At 40.3% G+C, this 23,492-nt stretch overlaps 1 protein-coding gene across 1 annotated transcript in view; it reads left to right on the top strand.

The window, feature by feature from the left end:
• The first annotated feature begins 4,972 nt into the window (after positions 1-4,972).
• The window catches only part of EIF2AK4 (eukaryotic translation initiation factor 2 alpha kinase 4), a 100,796-nt gene continuing 82,276 nt past the window's right edge, over positions 4,973-23,492 (top strand). Inside the window, exons 1-3 of the mRNA XM_059705048.1 lie at positions 4,973-5,231; positions 15,941-16,053; positions 19,543-19,645. Coding sequence (XP_059561031.1) covers positions 5,088-5,231; positions 15,941-16,053; positions 19,543-19,645 — 360 coding nt within the window. The 5' untranslated portion in view covers positions 4,973-5,087. The remainder of the gene's footprint in view (positions 5,232-15,940; positions 16,054-19,542; positions 19,646-23,492) is intronic.

The raw sequence follows: 23,492 nt of genomic DNA, 5'->3' as shown, positions 1-23,492 counted from the left end.
CTGATGTTTCTCTCTCCCTCTTTCTTCCTTTCTAGAAATCAATTAAAAATATATTTTTTAAAAAAGACCTGCTGACCTAGAATTCTACATCAAATGAAAATATCCTTCAGGAATGAAGGAGGAAAGGATTGTGGTTTTGAAATTTAGTATCCAATAACCAAACAATGTGGGAGTTTTCTCTCAGGAAGTTGAGGGTAAAGAGCAAGACCAGGAGATATATTTTGGGAGAGCAGGGATGTCATGGAGAGGTAGAGACTCTTAGTTGGAGAACTACACTAATGGTTTAGAATAGACTTTGTAAAATAAGGAAATCTTGGGGTATCCTGACAAATTGTGAACCCCACTTATGCAATGACACTATAATCAGGCCAGATGCTCCAAGGGGTTAGAGTTTATCTCCCAGGAGCTGGTTAAGAACCAGTCTTTTGTTTGAAATGAACAGTTTGTATGTCCCAAGCCTGCTGACTTAACCTTTTATTTCACATAGGGCAACCAAATGCAATTATGGACCTTGTTTGGATCCTGATTTAAATAAACCATTGTAAAACAACAATCCATTTTCTTTTAATAGCTAATTAAGTTATAATTGACATTAATAAATTGCATATATTCATATTGTATAATTTGGTAAATCATCACCACCATCACGATAATGAACATATCCATCAAACTGAAGAGTTTCTTCTTGTCCCTCTGGAATCCCTCCCTCCAGCTCACCCCTATCCACCCTACCACAGGCAATCACTTATCTTCTGTTACTAAATTCATATTTTTTAGAATTTTATATAAATGAAGTATGTACTCTGCCTGGCTTATTTCACTCAGCAAAAATATTCTGAGATTCATCTATATTATTATTACACTAGAGGCCTGGTGCACAAAATTCGTGCACTTGGGGGGGTCCCTCAGCCCGGCCTGCGCCCACTTGCAGTTTAGGAGCCCCCAGGGGATGTTCGACTGACAGCTTAGGCCTGTTCCCCCCAGAGAGCCGGCCTAAGCCAACAGTTGGACACCCTTAGCACTGCTGCAGAGGCGGTAGAGACTCCTGCCACCAGCACTGCACTTGCTAGCCTTGAGCCCCACTTCTGGCTGAGCAACGCTCCTACTGTGGGAGCGCACTGACCACCTGGGGCAGCTCCTGCATTGAGCATCTGCCCCCTGGTGGTCAATGTGCATCATAGTGTCCAATGGTTCTGCCATTCAGTCAACTTGCATATTACCCTTTTATTATATAGGATAGGTAGTGTATTTCTTTTTATTGGTGAATAGTATCCCATTGTTTTGATATATGTCAACTTATTTTTACCTTAATTTGTCCATTACCTGTTGGTGAACATTTGTACTGTTTCCAGTTTTGGGATTAAACTTCTATGAACACTTATATACAAGTCTTTGTATGAATATATGATTTCATTTCTCTTGGTGATATCTAAGGATGGAATAGTTGTGTCATATGGTAGGCATATGTTTAACTTTTAAATTAAAATTGGCCCTAGCTGATTTGGCTCAGTGGATAGAGCGTCAGCCTGCGGACTGAAGGGTCCTGGGTTCAATTCTGGTCAAGGGCATGTACCTTGGTTGCGGGCACATCCCCAGTGGGGGATGTGCAGGAGGCAGCTGATCAATGTCTCTCTCCCACTGATGTTTCTAACTCTAACTCTCTATCCCTCTCCCTTCCTCTCTGTAAAAAATCAATAAAATATATTTTAAAAAATTACATGATAGACCTACATGAAAAACCTAAAACTATAAAACATCTAAAAGAAAACAAGGAAAAATCTTTGTGACCGTGGGTTAGGCAAAAATTCCTTGCCTAACAGAAAACATGACTCATAAAAGAAAAAATGATGAACTTTCTCAAAAGTAAGAACTATGCTCTTTGTAAAACACTGTTAAAAGAATGAAAAAACAAGCCTCAGACTCCTATATAATAAAAGCCTAATATGCTAATATGCTAAGTGTCTGTGGTCTGGTTGTCCGTTCAACCAATCAAAGTGTAATATGCTAATGATATGCTAAGGTTGCTCAACCGCTTGCTATGACGTGCACTGACCACCAGGGCGCAGACTCTCTGACTGGTAGGTTAGCTTGCTCCTGGGGTGCGGCTGATCAGGACTGAGCCAGATGGGCCGGCACGCCCTGGAGCCCTCCTGCGGTCCTTCCCCAGCTGGCCAACCTCCCGCATCCTTCCCCAGCCCCGATCATGCACTGGTGGGGCCTCTCAGCCTGGCCTATGCCCTCTTGCAATCTGGGACCCCTTGGTGGATGTTGGAGAGATGGTTTTGGCCCAATCCACAGGCCAGGCCAAGGGACCCCACCAGTGCACGAATTCGTACACCGGGCCTCTAGTATATAAATAATTATCCAAAGTCAATAAGAAAACAAGTTAATTTTTTAAATGGCAAAAGATTTGGACAGAAGATGTATGAATGGCAAATAAGCACATGAAAAAGATTCTTAGCATCATTATTATGGAAACATAAATTAAGACAATGAGATACTACTCCACATTTATTACAATGTTTAAACTTTAAAAGGCTGACAATACCAATTACTGGCAAGGATGTAGAGTAGCTAGAACTCTCATAAACTGGTGGGAATACAAAATGGTTCAACCACTTTGGAAAAACAGTTTATCAGTTTCTTTTGTTGTGCAATTTTGACTTTGAAATAATATCAAAGTTACAACAATCATCCAAAGAATTCTCATATATCCTTCACCTAAATTCTCCAATAGTTGATATTCTACATTTGACTTATAATCATCTCTATTTTCTGACTCATTTGGGAGCTAATTGCATATGTAATATGTATTACCTCTTAAGGCTGTAGTGGAAATCCTATCTAATAAAGAGGTAATATGCAAATTGACCATCACTCCAACACAAGATGGCCACCCCCATGTGGTCAAAGATGGCCACCACAAGATGGCCAGCAGGGGAGGGGAATTGTAGGCCATCAGGCCAGCAAGGGAGGACAGTTGGGGGGGACCAGGCCAGCAGGGGAAGGCAGTTAGGGGGAATCGGGCTGGCAGGGGAGCAGTTAGGCATCGATCAGGCTGGCAGGGGAGTGGTAGGGAGGTGATCAGGCTGGCAGGCAGAAGCGGTTAGGGGCAATCAGGCAGACAGGCAGGCAAGCGGTAGGGTGCCAACAGTCCTGGATTGTGAGAGGGATGTCCCAGATTGGAGTGGGTGCAGGCTGGGCTGAGGGACACACACACACACACACACACACACACACACACACACCCTGTGCATGAATTTCATGCATCAGGCCTCTATTTTTCTAATAAGAAAGACATTTTTCTAAAGGACCACGGTATAACCATTAAAGTTAGGAAATTAAAACTAATACATTACTGCCACCTAAGCCACAGATTTGTCCCTTCCTCTAATTTTGATGATTATTTGTATTATGCCCAGCATCCAGTATAGATTCTAATTTTAGACAATTGAAAATTTTTTACACAGATTGGGTATTAAATATTAAGTAATTGTTACATTTTTAAGCTTAAGGGTGGTATTATGTTTGTAAAAACTCTTTGCCTGTTAGAGATACATAATTAAGTATTTATAGAAAAAAATGATATAATGTTTGAGATTTTCTTTGAGATTCACTCCCAGGGAAGTGCAAGTGGGGAAAAGAAATGAAATAAGAGTAAAAAGATACCTAATTGTTAAAGCTGGGTAATGAATAGAGGGTTTATTATATTTCCTCTACTTTTATGTATTTTTAAATTTTTCCATAATTAGAGTTTTAATAAAAAGACCAATGAAGAAGTTGAAAGATTTAAAGGATTTAATATGATCATATGTGTGAGTTAGAAACATTACTCTGGCTGCAATAGGAAGAATGCTTAGAGTGGGGCAAGAAAGAAGACTGTTTTTCGAGCCGTTGAAGTCTACTAGGGAAGAGATGATGGAGGCCTGAACTAAGTTCGTGGCCGTGGGTGGAGTGAAGTGATGGTTTGAAGAAATGGTGACTATCTGAAAGCGAGAGTTGAGGAAAAGGGAATCCAGTATTACACTTAGTTGGCTTGAACTGATGTTTAGCAGGGGGTGCCATTTATCTACACACCATCACTGGGAAAAGAATAGGTCCACAGAGAGAAGAAGATGGTTTGAGGAGGCCTGGGGCCCAATTAGTTCATTTGTGTTATGCAGCCAAAACTGAGTGGGTAAATAACAGCAAGATACCCAAATAATCATTAATTAGCAAACAGAAAAGGGGTAAGCAAAGTAGACAGAGGAAATGTCGCTTAAACCTAACTTGAGGTAATGTTATTCTAAATCGACATGCAGCCTTATTAAGTGACTAAAGCTGAAGTACAACAGCAGTGTCTGGGTAGATAATTTTATAAACTCGAAAAAATATTATTGGAAGCAGAATATTACAGAAAGATCCCTAAGTTCACATTACTGGGCATGGAACATCATTCTTTTCATGGGACTGTAGTTCATGAAGATGCCTGAGTGGAAAGGCATTTTCAGTTGAAACCGCAACTGGGAGATCCTTAAAGGTGGAAATACAGGGACAGAGGACATACACAGGATGTTGTATCTATAGTTCAAAGTTTAGGGGGCACAAAACTGGGGAAGAGGGAGTAGTGGCCATGACTTTTACTCCCGGTAGACTTCTGGGAAAGTTCTAGGTGAGCCGGTGACATGAAAACCCATCGAAGACTTTCTTGCCACTACCCGAACCAGGGTAAATTCCAGCAGGCATTTCTGTTAAAGAAACTTATTTCGTGAAAGCCATACCACTTGGCTTTATCATTCCATTCTGATTGATGTGATCTGCCACGTTCCTGCAGACTCCTTTGCTCTGGTTCTCTCGCATTTTGTGGGCAGAGACTTCCGCGCGCTCCGTAGCCCAGCTCCTCAAGCGGAGGAACCTGCTCCGGGGGCGGCCCCGCCCCCGACACGGTGCCCCGCCCCCGACACGGTGCCCCGCCCATTGGCCGCACCGCCCGCCCACAACGTGGGGCCCTGCCCACAGGCCGCTCCACACAGCGGTTCCCCTGCCAGAAGCCCGCCCCTGCCCACCGCAGCCGCTGCGGGGCCGCCCTCTGTGGCCCCGGCGTTGCAATGGCTGGGGGTCGCGGGGCTCCCGGGCGCGGCCGGGAGGAGGCTCCGGACAGCTACCCGCAGCGACAGGACCACGAGCTGCAGGCCCTGGAGGCCATCTACGGCGCCGACTTCCAGGACCTGCGGCCGGATGCGTGCGGACCGGTAGGAACGTGGCTCGTCGATCCGGGCCGGCTTGCTGTGGCCCAGCCTCCATCCGTTCGGCCTCCCCGGGCCAGGCCGGGCCGGGAACTGCCGGAGCCGAGCCGCCCACCCGCTTCAGGATTGTGCAGTCCTTTCTTCCCTCCCAGATCCACTCACGCTCACTTTTCAGCGGCCCCGCGGGTCTTCCGAACCCCCACCTGGGCCGACTCTCCCACAGCCTTCTCTTCTCGTAGGCGCCTCTCTCTCCCCTAGGACTGCCTCTCATTCCCATCGACGCCCCGTAACATCCCTGCTTCCTTCCAATCTTGCCCCCTTCCCCCCCTGAAAGTCCTTGAGTTTGATAGAATCGTGCATTCCAAGGGGCCACTGCAACTTTGTTCTGGGACCGCGTTGGGGGCGCTTGCACAGACGGCACTGATGCCCTCCATCTAAATTCTCTTCACGCTTCCTTGTGTTCACGGCGGTGAAGAACTCGCCACCTGACTGCCCAGGCATGCTCACAGTGCTTTCCCGTATGGAGGAATTTTTCTGTGCCTTCCTCCAGGGCACTTACTAGTAGCTGTCGTGGAGGGGACGTGTGCTGAGTCTAAACCTTTTTAAATGACATTTAGTTTAAAAAATTATTTTCCTTTTTGTCTGGGAGTAAGTTAAGGCACATTATAAGCTGCTGATATACTGACCGTTTTCCGCCCCCATCCTTGAAGAGTTACTTACCCAACTATTAGGTCTCTGCATATTATCATTTAAAAGCTAGTTCTTGCTTCATCTGCTTTTAATATGTTTTTTTAAAAATTGATTTTAGAGAGAGAGGAAGGGAAAGAGAGAGAAACATCTGTGAGAAACATTGATTGCCTGCCTCCTACGGGCCCCCTACTGGGGATCCAGCTGCAAACCCAGGCCTGTGCCCTGACAGGGAGTCAACTAATGACCTTTCTGTACACTGGAGGATGCTCAACCAGCTGAGCCACAGGCCAGGGTCCTTCATCTGCCTTTAATTCTGACAGTTCACAGCATCTTTTCAACACAACCTTATCTACACATCCAGTATTTCCTCAACAAATAGGACCTTGATTCTGGGCATTGGGAATAGCCCTACACAAAAGACAAAAACCACTGCCCCAGGAAAGGGAACTTACTTCTGTAGAGCTTGATTACAAGTTACTTTTAACCTGAAATGTAAATAGTCCTCTTATACATGCATATAACAAAATAATAACATAACTTTCTGGTGATTTGGTAATTTCTCTGTTCCTAAACATTAAGGACCAGGAAGTAGGCCCAGTAAGCAGCCAAAAATAGGTGTCACACCCGGACTCACTCAAAGGCCCCAAGATTTCATTCAAAGTCAGTTTGTTTACTTTATAGAGTGGGCCCTTGACTTACAAGTGTCCCAACTAACGAGTTTTTCGAGATACAAGCCATCTCTCGGCTGATTTTTTGCTTTGAGTTGCGAGCTAAAATTCGGGTTAGGAGCCAGCTTCAGATACCCCACCGCTAGGTGGCGCAGCGAACGTCACAGTGAACGCCACAACATCAGCCCAGCATCACGTGTCTCACTCGTTCACTTTAAGATTTGACATACGTTACGAGCTCTGTCACGGAATGAATTAAACTCCTAAATCAAGGCCCCACTGTATATGCTTAATTATCTAGTCTTGTGGCTGCGGACGGGTGAATGGAGCTGATGTAAGTAGGGATACCAATCCCAGAAATTATAGCTTGCGTCCTATATAACAAGACAGAAGTCTAAACAAAACCAAACTATGAAAGTCAGAAGAATTCAAATGACGGTGTGTGACCCATAGTGCACAGGGCAAAGAGCCTCAACACTTTTATAGGCCCTACAGGCAAGTAATTGATGGTCATAAGGATGAACCAGAGTGTGTTATTCAGCAAGTGCTTACCACCTGCTGTTTGAAGTCTTCAGGGAAAGGTTATACGTCCACAATCTTTTATCCAAAACTCTTGAGGCCTGGCAGGTTTCACAGTCCAGAAGTGGTTGCATTTACGTGCATTTATACACATGCCATACCTTACCTAATACCTCCCTTGATGTGTGTTTGGAAGTTGGGGAGCGTCATCCAAAATCAAACAACTAAATGTGTAACCTGGATAAACAAAGACTATTAATAGCCTTGTGTCAGTTCAGCCCAAATTTGCTGCCAATAAATCCAGGTCAGAATTTATTGGCCTGAATAAACTTCAGGTTTTTAAAACTTATGAAGTTTTTAAAGCTTCCTTTTGGAGGATGTGTTATAATGTAGATTTCAGTTTAGTGGAATATGTATATCATTTATAAATAGCTAAACATTTTGGGAGTGAATGCTAAAAATTATTTTACATACTAAAAAAGTTTGGGCAGCCCTAGTTTAAAATATAATTTTCTCTAGAGTTATACACTTACTATTAATCTAGCAAGTTTGGCTAATTTTCCATGTCAGCAAAGGGTCTGCTCATTTTTAATTTGATAGCTCTTGCAAACATCCCTCTTCCAAAGTTTGCTTCTGTTTCAAGGCCTACCAGTAGTGTGTGAGAGTAGTTTTCCTACATTTTAATTTCTTAGTTATTAATTATCTAGGCTACCTTTGTTTGTGAGCAATGGATTTTTCTTTTTCTGTGAGCTGTTTGTTCATGTTCATTGGTTCATTTTTTTCCACTGTAGTGTATATTTTTTTATCCATGTGTCAGAGCTATTTATATGTTAATAAAATTAGCATTTTGGGTTATATATTACAATTTTTTTTTCAGAGAGGAAGGGAGAGGGAGGGAGAGATAGAAACATCAATGATGAGAGAATCAGCGATTGGCTGCCTCTTACACGCCCTATACTGGGGATCAAGCCTACAACCCAGGCATGTGCCCTGACTGGGAATCAAACTGGGACCTCTTGGTTCATAGGTTGTCGCTCAACCACTAAGCCACACAGGCCAGGCAATATATTGCAAATATTTTCCCTTAATTGACCGTGTGCATTTTGATATTTATGTAATTAATGCAATTTTAATAAAACCTTAATATTGTCCAAATGGACTGTTGGGGTTTTTTTTGTTTTATGGTCCCTGTAGATTGTTTCATTTCTAGAAAATATTTTTCTCTCCACTGTTACCAAAAGAATGAATTCTTTCAGGTTTTCTTTTTATGACTTTATTTTTAAACTTTTATCAAATAAATACAGAAATAGCTTTTAAAAAAAAGTTCTTAGCTCCATCTAAGTATGAATGTAGGCCACCTCCAACTAGCCAGTTATACTAATACCAGTTTTTTGTTTTTGTTTCTGTTTTTCAAATTTTTCTACTACTGTAGTTCCCCCTTATCTGAGGGGAATCCAAAATCCCCAGTGAATGCCTGAAACTGCGATACTACAAAACCCTGTATATACTATAATTTTCCCTCTAATAACTATGATAAAGTTTATTTTATAAATTAGGCACAGTAAGAGATTAACAGCAATAACTAATAATAAAATAGAACAGTTGTAACAGTATTCTGTAATAAAAGTTATGTGAATGTGGTCTTTCTCTGTGGAAATATCCATTGTACTGTACTCACCCTTCTTGTGATGATGTGAGATGATAAAATGCCTACCTGATGAAATGAAGTGTGATAAGATGAAGTGAGTGAGGTGAATGACATAGACATTGTGAGATAGTTTTAAGCTACATCTTATCAGAAGGAGAATCATCTGCTTGGGGAGATGCTGGGTCATCAAGCTCTGAAGATGTTATTAATTATTGAAGATCATTTTTCTTCTCAATTATTGGTTTGAGAGAGAGGAAGGATGAGAAACATCAATTTGTTGTCCCACTTATTTATGCACTCATTGATTGTTTCTTGTATGTGCCCTGATCAGGGACTGAAACCACAACCTTGGCGTATTCGGACACTGCTCTAACTAACTGAGCTACTTAGCCAGGGCAGTGAGAATCCTATTGATAGCAGAATTGGATCACTGTTGACCTCAACTAACTGAAATTGTGAAAATGTAACTACAGATAAGGGGGTATTGCCTGCTAATTTGAAATGCTACCTTCACATTATCTCGGACTGGTAGTTTCATAAGGACAGGATCTGTGTGTTTGTTCACACCTACATGCCAAGTGCCTGGTAAAAATGTCAGAATTCTTTATTGAATGAAATAATTTCCAAATGTATTTGCGTCTATTATTGACTCTCACTTCTATCCCATTAATCGATTTAAGCACTGCTAACATATTGCTTTAATTATTATAGATTTATAATAAGCCTTAGTATTTGGTGTGGTCACCATTTACTTTACAAAATTTTCCTAACTAGTTTCACTTTAGTTTTTCCATATAAACTTTGAAATCAACTTGCCTAGTTCAAAAAATTATTTTTACTGGAATGGTATTTAATTTGGGGAGGATTCAGATCCTGAATATTTTTGTCTTTTAATTTTTTTAAAATTTTAATTATGTTGGCAAACAATATTACATTAATTTTAGATGATTAGACATTTACATAACTTATGAAGTGATTACTCTGGTAAGTCTAATACCCATCTGACACTGCACATAGTTATTACAATATTATTGACCTATATTTGCTGTGATGTACTTTACATCCCCATGACTATTTTTATAACTGGCAATTTGTAAATCTTAACCCTGTACCCTTTTTCTAGATTCTGAGTATTTTAATGTTTGTAAATAAAATAGAGCTGTAGGTTATTAAACTTTTAAAAGGAATCTAACATTGTTTACCAGCTTCACAAATAGGTAGATGAGTGAACAGAAGGAGAATAAACTTGATGATTTTTACAAGATCAGTTACAGAAATTATTCATTTTCAGAAAAGGAGGAGAAAAATCAGTGAGTAAGGCATTTAACACAAAATCAGAGAAAGACAAATACCATATAATCTCTTTTATATATGAAATCTAAAACAAAGCTCATAGATTGAATGATTGGTGGTTGGAGGGTAGGTAAACTGTTGGGTTAAATAATTTGAATTTTAAAAAAACCATAAAATCTAGAAGAATGTTACCTAATTTCTATTTCCTAAGCTTTCACTGTCATTATTTTTGTGTGTTTTTTTGTTTGTTTTTAATATATTTTTATTGACTTTAGCCAGTGGTTCTCAACCTTCCTAATGCCTCGACCCTTTAATACAGTTCCGCATGTTGTGGTGACCCCCAATTTCATTGTTACAAATTGAACATAATTAAAGCATAGTGATTAATCACAAAACAATATGTAATTATATATGTGTTTTCCTATGGTCTTAGGCTACCCCTGTGAAAGGGTCGTTCGACCCCCAAAGGGGTCGCGACCCACAGGTGGAGAACCGCTGCTTTAGAGAGAGAGAGAGGAAAAGAGTTAGAAACTGCCTCCTGTATACCTCCTACTGGGGATTGAGCCCGAAACCCTGCTCAATGTAACCAGTGACCTCTTGGTGCATGGGTCGGTGCTCAACCACTGAGCCACCCCGGCTGGACCTTTTTTTTTTTTTTAACTAGGTGGTTTCACTTGCCTATTTTGGCATTACACTCATCATGTATAAACTGAACTTAACATCTTTGACAAGCACTTTACAAACTTTTATTTGACACAGTTGATTATTTTCTTATAAAATACTGTGTTTCTTGGAATAATGGAGCACCACACAGTCCTGATTTTTCCTCTTTATGTCTTTGGCTATCTCCTTTCGTCTCCTTTTTGATTATCCCCTTTAAAATGGTCATCTAATATTGGAACTCCTCAAAGCCTGCTCATTGAATAGGCTGCATGAAGAGCAAAGTGGGAATTCCACTTGTAATGATAGATTTAGAATAAACTTTGGAGGGCCTTGAATAGCAAGATAAGGATGTGGGGGCACCCAAGGCAATTCTTTTTTTTTTTTTAAGTAATCACTTTATTATTTATTTTTATTATTTTTTAATAATATACAAAGTAAATCTACTACCAGATTGTAGATACAAAATAATTAGCCATTTACATTCAATAAACATTAATATTTCAACAAGAATGATTTAAATATAATAATGTTACATGCAATATGCATTAATATTTCAACAAAAACTATTTTAAATACAATAATATTACCAAAACTGTACTAACATAGTATAATGTCACAAAGGTTGTAGGAAATATTAAAAGTCTGCAAATAACGGGATTACTTCTATTATATTCTAAAATATTTTTTTCCTCTGGCTCTATTTTTGTTCATCAGTTTATGTTCTTTATATTACACAAATGAGCGAGATCATGTGACATTTATCTTTCTCCAACTGGTTTACTTCGCTTAGCATAAATAGTCTCCAGTCTGGCTGGACCATTTTTGATTTTGATATCTTCACAAACTTAAAACCAAACTTGCACATGTTACTTTATTTCTAGATTTGTTATATTTTCACATAGACTAGTTTTTCCCGCACAGAAATGACAGAATGTGAGATCTGAAGCAGCTGAGAAACAACAGGCCATGTTGAGCCAAATCTTGCCCTAAAATTTAAGGAAGATATGATTAGCAGAATCCTAGGTAACAGTTTTAGGCCAAACATCTGAAAGTGGTTTGAATTGTGTAACTTTTAAAATATATATAATTGTGGTTTAAAGAAAACAACAAAACAAAAAACAAAAACCACAGATATAACATAAAATTTACCATCTTAACCATTTTTTTTAACACAACATTATTTAAAACATTTTTAAAATTTATTGATTTTTAGATTGAGAAAGATTTGTTGTTGTTCTACTTATTTATGTATTCATTGGTTGATTTTTTTCCCCTCACCTGAAGATATTTTAGAGAGAGGGAGAGAAACATTAATGTGAGAGAAACATTGATTGGTCGCCTCCCATATGCATCCCGACAGGGATGGAACTTTCAACCCTTTAGTGCACTGGATGACGCTCCAACCAACTGAGCCACATGGGTCAGGGCTCATTGATTGATTCTTGTATATTCTTTTACCAGGGATCAATCCCATAACCTTGGCATATCAGGATGATGCTGTAACCAATCAGCTGCCTCCTGTACACACGCTACTAGGGATCAAGCCCCCAATCCATGCATGTGCCCTTGACCGGAATCGAACCCGGGACCATTCAGTCCACAGGCTGACACTCTACTGAGCCAAACCAGCTAGGGCTCTTAACCTTTTTAAGAGTACATTTTAGTAGTGTTAAGTATACTTACATTGTGTGCAATGAAAAATTATGTTTGTATTTTTAATTGATTTCCCTTACTCTGCTGCTTATCTTGTAAACAAGTAAAGTTTAACCACGGGCTGTCATCAACCCTTATGCTTTAATCTTGAAACCAAAAAAATTGCTGCTGTGTGGAATGGCTGATAAAATTCTCAATTTTTCCTAGTCTTACCCTTTACTTCAGTACTTTTAACAGAAATAGGCACATTATTAATTAGCGAGTTGATTTTGTTGGGCTTGTGTTATAAAGTGCCTGAAGAAAGCACATTCATACTGAGCAGCAGGGATTATAACTGCGTTGGCTCCTCCAGGAGGTGTGCTAGTGTTTCTAATCCTTTGGGGGTAATTTAAGATCCTTGGGGTTTGTTTCTTGAATAGCTGTGGGTATTTTTTATGAATTCCAAATGAGCATTACCTCTCTTGTGTTTGAGGACTGAATTTACATTACTCTCTCACTTTTTATATGCTTGAGGATTTGTTGGGCTTTTTAATAACAGTTCTGGGGAGTACCAGCTTCATGATGCCATTAGGAAGTGAATTTACTCATATCTTATTGTAACATTATATGGCCTTCTCTCCATTACTACTTTTTATGCGGCTTGCATGTCACTTTCATTTTCAGTCTTCAAATTAATTTTTTTCCTCATGTAGGGTTTTGTATATTTTGGAGCTGATTCATCTACATTGTGTTTTCCTCTCCTTTAGTGATCTCAAAAAATTTTCGATTACCCCTTATTTTGTGTTTATTTGCTTGCTAATATTTCTGGATTATTTTCTTGTGCAGGTTAAGTCAAAGATTTTACCTGTACTGAATTTTGATGACTAGTTATCTTCTAAACCCATGAAGGAGGCCTTACCTCATCCTGCTCCCCAATACATCTTGGTTGTTAAACCATTTTTAATCAAGTTCTGTTCAGTCCCAGGAGTCCAGCTAATGCTTGGTATTCTAAACATGTTTCACATAAAAGCTTCTTCACACATTGGGGAGCCTCTCAGTTTGCTTAAGAAAAACCTGACAAATATTCTGTTACATCTAAAATCACTGTTCCCTCACTATTCCTCCACATCCCCTCCCGGAACCTATATTGGTTAGGATTAAGTTGAGTAACATATGACAGAAAACTACAAAGTTTGCTTTTCGCATGTAAAAGTCTGGAGTGTAGGGCTTTTTCTAAATTGATGTTTCACCATCCTTAATGTGCCCTTCATGGTCCAAAATGGCTATCGGAACTCCAACCATCACATATGCATGCCAGCCACCTGGAAAGAAAAAGGAATGAAGAAGTTGCTTGTGTTAGTTCTTTCATCTTATTGGCCAGAAATTAGCTCAGCAGCTACACTTAGCTGCAAAGAGGTCTGATAAAGTGTCCAGTAAAAAAAAATCTGGGCCCTAGCTGGTTTGGCTTGGTGGATAGAGCGTCGGCCTGTGGACTGAAGGGTCCCAGGTTCGATTCCAGTCAAGGGCATGTACCTTGGTTGCAGGCACATCCTCAGTAGGGGATGTGCAGGAGGCAGCTGATCAATGTTTCTCTCTCATAGATGTTTCTATCTCTCTCCCTTCCTCTCTGTAAAAAAATCAATAAAATATATTTTTAAAAATCTGGAGTTCTATTGCCAATGGATGATCACTGGTGTCCATTCAGTGCTATTACGAATCCCCACTTTGGGGTGCAGTGAAGAAGGAAACTTTATCACAGGACAGCTCAATTGTGATACAGCATGACTGAAAACAGCATGGCTGTGAGCAGCCCTGGGGCTAGGCGCTGCTCCAGCTAGACAGCTCTGCTGTGTTCCTTGATGAAGAGGTCTTCCCTGCTCTGTGCCGGTCTGCTCCACTGTGCTCGGGCAAGACATCTTCAGTGCTTTAGTTTTCAGTGGAAAAGGAAAGTGCACTCTCAGAGCCATAGGGGAGCTGGTTTATATAGTCAGAAGTCCCCACCCTGGCCTCTGATTGTCTGTCCTCATGCAAATGAGGACTCCAGATACTCACAGTTTGATTGGTCTGAAAGGCACTTTCCTGATTGGTCAGATTGGAGATGCTCTAATTGGTTGGTGAAGATGTTGCTGGGGTTATAGCTGTGCCGCCCAGGCGGCATGGGGCAAGCCTCAGTCCTATGGGTTAAAATAGAATTCCTGCAACTCCGTTATAAGGGCTGGCTCAGATGGCAGAAACAGTAGAGTCAGGCAGTTCAGTGCAGAGGCTGGAGGGTCAGTGCAGACTTCTCTGTGAAGTACTGTTTGTGTGAGAGGCCCTTGTGTAGAAATGGCTGCTAGCCTCTGTTTTTAAAAATTTGAGTTGTTACCCACCAGGTATCCTTCTGAATAGGGATCTTCTTTCTCAGGGTCCACAGAAATAAGGGGAGAATGAATGTTGGGGAACAATTAATAGTCTCTGCTTAGAAGTACCATAAAGCATTCCTGTTATTAAAAGAATTATCTTCAAAATGTGTAGGCAGGCCCCCAATAGGCCTCTGTTTGCTGAAGCCTTCTTGTTCAAGAGACTCTGGGCATTAAGCATAGGCCGCCCTGTACCATTTCCTAAGAAGGTTAGTTACATTCAGATGTACTGTTCACTTCTGACATTAAGATGAAAGAGGCTGTTAAACCAGACTTGTTGTCTTACATATGCAGATTCCCAGTCAGGGCACATGCCTGGGTTGTGGGCTCAATCCCTAGTAGGGGGCATGTAGGAAGTAGCTGATGGATGATTCGCTCTCACATTGATGTTTCTCTCTCACTTCCACTCCCTTCTACCACACTCTAAAAAAAAAAAGTCAATAAGAATCAATAAAAAGTCTTTAAAAAAGGATACAGAACCTACCTTGCAGAGTTGGCATAGTACCTGGACCACATGAATAGATGTTTCTTCTCTCAGCATCCCTTTTCTCATGATATAAAGATAATATAAACCATCTCAAATCTTTTTTTTTGAAAAAGTGTAATTAATACATAAAAGAACAATAGAGTATTTAGTTATTTGGTGAAAAGCAGTTGGATGGAAGCATAAACAATTTTTGAAGCGCTCTCAGATTTCCATGTCAAGGTTTTCACTTATTATTCTCAGTATTCAACTTGCAAGTGAAATATCCTCTGATCCCCACCTGTCTGAATATCTTCTTCTCCCCACTGTGTTCCATTTCTCTGTGGTATTTTCTTTATAGCACTCACCACTATTGGAAAGTATTCACTTGTCTTCTAGTTTGTATAAGGTAATTGTCTGCCTAAAGTTAATCCTGTACTCCCAGCCTTTAGGACAGCACCCAGACATACGCGCACTCAGTAACATCTGAATGAATGGAAGCTACATGGAACGTTTTGGTTCACTCTTTCGGTAACTTTGAAAAGGAAAATGCATTGTCTCTGGCACAGTTTTATTTTTAAACTATGCTTTAGGAAACTTTGACCAAACACTGTATCAGATATAATTACATGTAATATTTTAAAAGTAGACCTTTTAAACTAAGATGATCATTATCTTAATCATTGATTGGCTCTCTAGATTAAAAAATATATGTATATTTTTTTCTTTTTCTCTTTTAGGTCAAAGAGCCCCCTGAAATCAATTTAGTTCTGTACCCCCAGGGTCTGGCTGGTGAAGAAGCATATGTAAAAGTGGATTTGAGGGTTAAATGCCCACCGACCTACCCAGATGTGTGAGTACATTATAAATAGCTGTGATGTAATTTCAGTTCTCTGTTTTGACCACATAAAAACAGGTTGAAATAAACAGAATTTTCTCCTTCCTGCCACCGTTCCATCTAAAATTTCATTTTCTATCACTTGCATGTCATTAAAACTATATCAGCAATAGACATTTTCATAAGACCTATCTTGTGTTAAGTTTGCTTCTAGCTGTACAATAGCCACTATAGATATCAGTATTTGCTCCATGACCAATTGTTTGCTTCTTCTGATGTGTTAACTTTTGTTTGTCTAATTCTTCATAAACTGAGAAGAGGAACAATCTAGAAGAAAAGGATAAAGGCATGGTAGCTTGTGTACTTGGTTTTAAAGTATGGTCAGCATTGAGACTTGGAGTAGCCTTCTGGGCTGAATGGAACTTTATTCATAAAGGAAGATTTAGAATCTCCCTGCAAGGCATGTAGCCAGTGAGATAACCACAGAACTCCACATATTTCCAAATCACCTTGAGAACCACTGATACAGCAAATGTATTAGCAATCAGGACTCAAGTGTTCTTTTTCTCAAGTATCTTGTATATTTCATGTAATTTCCCCCAGACATTCCATATGGAAAGACAGATTGGCCTGGATGATGTTTTGTGGCTTGGTCTTACCGTGCAGGGACCACTGAAGAAAAGTGACAAAAGGAAGCACTGCCTTACACAGAGGGTGGTAAATCTATGGAATTTGTTATACTAAGAGATGATGGAGGATATGAAACTATAGATAGGTCAAGATGAACTCTTTGAAGTTAGTGACCCTCTTTTGCTCCCAACACTGCGCCCAGAGTAGATCAGTAGGTATGTAGAAAGTTAAATAATGAATTGATTAAAGAACAACTAAATTTATGAAAGCAAAATAAGACAGTGCCTCTCTAGGTTTTATTTTTCTGACACCAACTGCATGTCCAACAATTCAATTCAGTTCTGTTACAAACTATTCTTAGTTATAACAGACCCCAAGGGTTAAGGCTTAGTCGCACAAGACTTCAAAGGCCAGTTGCAAATACTAGTACTTCTGATCAGCTGGCTGTAAATTTGCAGGTTCCCACAACCCCCTCCTTGGGTTTAGTAATTTGCTAGAACAAGCTCACAGAACTCAGATAGACAGTTCACTTACTACTGAGTTTATTATAAAGGTTACAACTTAGGAACAGCCACATGGAAGAGATGCATAGGCAAGGAATGTAGGAGGGCATGGAGCTTCTCCATTCTCCTGACATTGACAGGTATCCCTGGGTGACCACAAGGTTACTCCTGGTTGAGAACTGCTGCCCTAGAGAACTATTCAGGTAATCTTGATGTGTACACTTGGTAAAAATATTACGCGATGATTTTTTAAACAACAACATGGAAATGCTTGTAAAAATTCTAATATCAGTTACATAAATTTATGTGGCTAAGGCATAAAGAGAACATTGGAAAGTTCTATTAAAATATAATTAGTATTGCTGCCCTGGCTGGTTTGGCTCAGTGGATAGAGCGTCAGCCTGCAGACTGAAGGGTCCCGGGTTCAATTCCAGTCAAGGGCACATGCCTGGGTTGTGGGCTCGATCCCCAGTGGGGGGCGTGCAGGAGGCAGCTGATCAATGATTCTCTCTCATCATAGATGTTTCTCTCTCTCACTCTCTCTCTCTCTCCCCCTTCCTCTCTGAAATCAATAAAAAAATATATAAAAATAATAAAAATAAATAAAATATAATTAGTATTGTAGATGAAGTTTTTATTATTCTTTTACTACTGCTATATAATGATTGCTTTATTTTTAAAAAAATAATTATGTAAGACTTGACTTGGGGGAACATTCATATCTTTTGAGATGATATGGGGCAGGAACTTCCCTTTTCTGCAAAATACCTTGATGCTATCTTTTGAGATGATATGGGGCAGGAACTTTCCTTTTTTGCGAAATACCTTGATGCCACTGTGAGAGAATCCCAAGTTAGACATGCACAGACTCAGGGCTATGTGGTACTTCTATTCTTTTTCTCATATATATAACTACTTTCAGATTCCCATCTATCCAAATAGGTAATGATTGTAGAATCTATTATAACTGAAGCATTGTGAGAACATCATAGATAATGAATAATAAAGGGTGTGCTAAGGTAAAACACCATGAATTACTCAGAAATGCTTGGTAGGAAGTACAGTCACCTTTTGTTCAGTAAAATCAAAGAAATCTTATTTAATTTCAATGAATTGTTATTGGATGTTTATTTGTTGGGAGGGCTGGCTGTGTACTTTCCTTGAGTAGACGGTGTTGAGTCTGAGTTGTGCTCTATATGGATGAAGAGGGGAGTGAAGTTGGCATCTTTGGAAGAGTGTGTAGGACTAGATTTATACTTGAGTGAGTGAGCATTTTCCCACCTTGTTTACAATTAGAGTGAGTGACTGGACCCGGCATGTTGTGGGATTACTAGATGGATCATTGTGGCTCCATGTAGTCTAGTTATTCTCATCCTGCTTTATGTGGAGCACAAAGACCAGAGCAAAGCACTTGGTGTCTGACAGGTGAGCTCTCAGAGCTGGAGTCATTGATGTTGGGGGCAAGCCAGGGTCAAGCATTATCAAACAGGGAGTGTGTAGTTCAGCTACTAGACTGGAATCACACACAGAGTGATTTTTTAAATATTTTTTTTATTGATTTCAGAGAGGAAGGGAAAGGGAGAGAGAGGTGGAAACATCAATGATGAGAGAGCATCATTGATCAGCTGTCTCCTGCAAGCCCCTTACTGGGGATCGCCTGCAACCCAGGCATGGGCCCTGACTGGGAATCAAACCATGACCTTCTGGTTCATAGGCCCATGCTCAACCACTGAACCATTCCGGTCGGGTGAGTGATTTTTTAAAAATATGTATTTTTATTGATTTCAGAGAGGAAGGGAGAGGAAGAGAGAGATGGAAACATTAATGATGAAAGAGAATCATTGATCAGCTGCCTCCTGTATGTCCCCTACTGGGGATTGAGCCTGCAACCTGGGCATGTACCCTTGACTGGAATCAAAACCAGGACCCTTCAGTCCGCAGGCTGATGCTCTATCTACTGAGCCAAACCAGCTAGGGCTAGAGTGATATATATATATTTAGAGTGATATTTTTAAAGGTGGTAAAAGAATAGTTGATGTGGAAAATTCTAATCAGATTGTAAAGCTGAAATCAGAGACAGAGGAGTTGGGGAGATACTGGGATCAAGCCCCAGTAAGTCTGATCATCTCACAGCTCACACTGACAGCTGGCCAGCACACTCGCTCCACATTACCTGCAGGTGAATTCATGATGAGCACTGTGTCAGCCGTGCTGCTGGGGTATAGTTGGAATCCTTTTGAGATGCAGAGAAATGTTGCTGGGAGTATAGAGAGAGGTTCACAAGTGAGCCCTGTATGAAATCCCCAAATATTAATGCAGACAGGCTGCACTTTTGAGTAACTCCTTTTTGTTTTGTTTTTTTCTTTCCCAGAGTCCCTGAAATAGAGTTAAAAAATGCCAAAGGTCTGTCCAATGAGAGTGTTAATTTATTAAAATCTCGCCTGGATGAAGTGGCCAAGAAGCATTGTGGAGAGGTAAGATTTGTTTAACTGGACTTATAAGAGGACAGTAAAAATCTCATCATGTTCACCAGTGTTTGCCTTTCTGCCTCTTCTGGGACTGAAAGATATTTCCATTGCACCTTAAATCCAATTTTGACTAGAATGTTTTGTTTCTTATTGATATCTACAAAGGAGAACATTGCTATTTGTATTTCTTTAATTTATAGTACTTATGAATTACAAATTGTAGAGTGTATATAGATGATATTATTGATATCTTTAAGAATCTTTCCAAAAGATGAACCTGGCCATATGAACCTGGCCATATTTTTTGCATCCTTTGGATCTGGTACCATGACTTGATCTTGATTTGAACCTTTATATTGGACAATATTTACAGGTAAGTGATTTCTGACTAAACTTTGCCACTTTTCCTTTTTCCATATCAGAATATCTAATTGTTCTCCTTGACAACAATTAGGGCCATGCTTTCATCCTTCATTGTCTCTTCTCTACCCGAGCATGGGGGTACACTTAGTTCAGTGCTAATTCTTTCTTAATCCTCTGCACATCAGGGTCTACCTGAGCTCATCCTTGGGCGATGCCACTCTCTCTGGAGGGCTAGACTAGGTGACTTCTTCCTTTTTTTAAAACATATTTTTATTGATTTCAGAGAGGAAAGGAGAGGGAGAGAGAGACAGAAACATCAATGATGATAGCTAATCATTGATTTGCTGCCTCCTGCATGCCCCACACTGGGGATCGAGTCTGCAACCCAGGCATATGCCCTGACCAGGAATCGAACCTCAACCTCCTGGTTCACTGGTTGATGCTCAACCACCAAGCCATGCTGGCCAGGCTAGGTGACTTCTTAATGTAGAGTATTACTGTGTGCTTCTTAGGTCAGACCAATTCCCTTTATGTATAATCCTCACGTACCCGTACAATCACAAGGCAGCTCCTATTTAACTATTCCATCCTGTGGAAACTGAGAAGCGGTAAGTTAGAACCAGCCCTACGGCTCTGTCTCTGTTTCTGTTTCAGAACTCTCAGAATATTCTAGACAGTCATTCTGCAACACAGTGAGTCACAGTGTGACCTGGGAGGTGCTTTTTGGCCATGAAATTGGTGCCCACTTGAGTTTCTGTTTCCACAAACTTAAGTCATCATTGAGATACAGACAGTGATTATAGAACAGCCCCGACAAAAAACTAGGCCTTGGGAATTACTCCAAAGTTCTTTCTATTGTAAGGGGACTCTAATGTCTAATTGAGAAATAATATGGAGTTCTGTTAAATTTAGCTACAGAATCCTCTGGTTTCTTGAATTCATGATTTAGGATTCTTTTGAAAAAATATTTGCTCTATTTTTTATAGCACAGTATTATCCTATATAATAAAAGGCTAATATGCAAATTGACCGAACAGCGAAATGACTGGTCGCTGTGACGTGCACTGACCACGCAGGTGGTCAGTGCGCTCCCACAGGGGAAGCACTGCTAGCCAGAAGCCGGGCTCACAGCTGGTGAGGGCAGTGGCAATGGCGAGAGCCTCTCCAGCTTCCACGGTAGTGCTAAGGATGTCCGACTGATGGCTTAGGCCCGCTCCCCATGGGACATCCCTCGAGGGCTCCCGGACTGTGAGAGGGCACAGGCTGGTCTGAGGGACCCCCACTGAGTGCACGAATTTCATGCACCGAGCCTCTAGTCTATATAATAAAAGCCTAAGCAATCATTATGGTGGAACAGCCAGAACAACCGGTCACTATGATGTGCACTGACTACCAGGGGGCAGATGCTCAATGCAGGAGCTGCCCCCTGGTAGTCAGTGTGCTCCCACAGGGGGAGCACCACTCAGCCAGAAGCCAGGCTCACGGCTGGTGAGCGCAGCGGCGGTGGTGGGAGCCTCTCCCGTCTCCGTGGCAACACTAAGGAGCAGTGAGCCGAGTGGTAAGAAGCAGCGAGCAGACGGGCAGTAATGAGCGAGGGGTTCCAGACTGCAAGAGGGCTCAGGCCAGGCTGAGAGACCTCCCCCGCTCAGTGCACGAATTTTGTGCACTGGGCCTCTAGTTAACAATAATCACTATGTTGTACATTAGATCCCCAGAAGTTATTCATCTTATAACTAGAACTTTGTACTCTTTGACCAATATCTCTCCTATTCCCGCACCCCCTGGTAACCACTATTCTAGTCTCTGTTTCTATGAATTTGGTGTTTTTATTTATTATTATTATTATTTGTTATTTGACTTTTTTTAGATTGCACATATAAACGCTATCCTACAATAGTTGTCTTTCATTGTCTGACTTATTTCACTTAGCATAATGCCCTCAAGGTCCAGCAAGATGTCCTTTCTCATGGCTGAATATTATATATTTATATTCCACATCTTTATTCATTCATCTGTTGACCGACACTTAGCTTGTTTTCATTTCATGGCTGTTATAAATAATGCACCAATAACATGGGAGTACCGATATCTCTTCAATATCCTGTTTACATTTCATTTGGATATATATCGTGAAGTGTGATTGCTGCATGATATGATAGTTCTAGTCCTAATTTTTTGAGGAACCTCCATACTGTTTTCCATAGTGGATGTACCAGTTTATTAGTACATTTTCCCATCAACAGTGCACAAGTGTTCCCTTTCTCCTCATCCTCAATAACACTTATTATCTGTCTTTTTTGATAATAGCCATTCTAATAGGTGAGGTGATATCTCATTGAGGTTTTGATTTGCATTTCCCTGGTAATTAGTGATGTTGAGCATCTTTCCATGTACCTGTTGGCCATTTGTGTGTCATCTTTGGAAAAATATCTGTTGAGTTCCTCTGCCCATTTTTAAATAAGATTGTTTGTGTTTTTGCTTTTGAGTTGTGTGGATTCATTATATTTTGGGGGGTTATTAACCCTTATCAGATCTGTGATTTGCAAATATTTTCTCCCATCTGTAGGTTGCCTTTTCATTTTATTGATGGTTTCTTTTGCTATGAAGAAACTTTTTAATTTAATATAGTCCCACATGTTTATTTTTGCTGCCCCTTTTTTTTTTTGCTTTATTTTAAATTACACTTTTTATTTTGAGATAATTATAGAGTCACATGCAGTTGTAAGAAATAATATTGAGCCGAAACCGGTTTGGCTCAGTGGATAGAGCGTCGGCCTGCGGACTGAAAGGTCCCAGGTTCGATTCTGGTCAAGGGCATGTACCTGGGTTGCGGGCACATCCCCAGTGGGAGATGTGCAGGAGGCAGCTGATCGATGTTTCTCTCTCATCGATGTTTCTATCTCTCTATCTCTCTCCCTTCCTCTCTATAAAAAAAATCAATAAAATATATTTTTTTTTAAAAAAAGAAATAATATTGACAGATCAGATAAACCCTTTCCTTAGTTTGTCCCTATGGTAATTTTTCGCAAAACTATGCATAGTATCATAGTCAGGATATTGGCATTGGTAGTCAGATAGTTTCATCACCACATGTTGCCCTTTTATAGCCACCCCCTTATCCCCACCTCCACCTTCTCCTGACACCTGACAACCACTAATCTGTTCTCCAGTTATATAATTTTTCTCACTTAAGGAAATTATATAAGTACAGTCATATAGTGTGTAACCTTGGGATTAGCTTTGTTTTAACTCAACACAATTCTCTGTAAATTCAACCAGATTGTTGCATGAATCAGTAATTCTTAATTTTTACTCCTGAGTAGTATTCTATGTATTTCATGGTACCACAATTTGTTTACCATCTACCAGGTGGAAGACATCTGGATTGTTTCCAGTTTTGAGCTACTAAAAAGTAACATGTTTTAAACATTCATGTACAGGGTTTTGTTTGTGTTTTTTGTTAATCCTCACCCAAGGATATTTTTTCCAT

This window comes from Myotis daubentonii, chromosome 1 (genome assembly GCF_963259705.1).
Source record: "Myotis daubentonii chromosome 1, mMyoDau2.1, whole genome shotgun sequence".
NCBI classification, from domain to species: Eukaryota; Metazoa; Chordata; class Mammalia; order Chiroptera; family Vespertilionidae; genus Myotis; species Myotis daubentonii.
The sequence above is the reverse complement of the archived record's forward strand: the minus strand, read 5'-3'. Positions and strand labels throughout refer to the sequence as shown.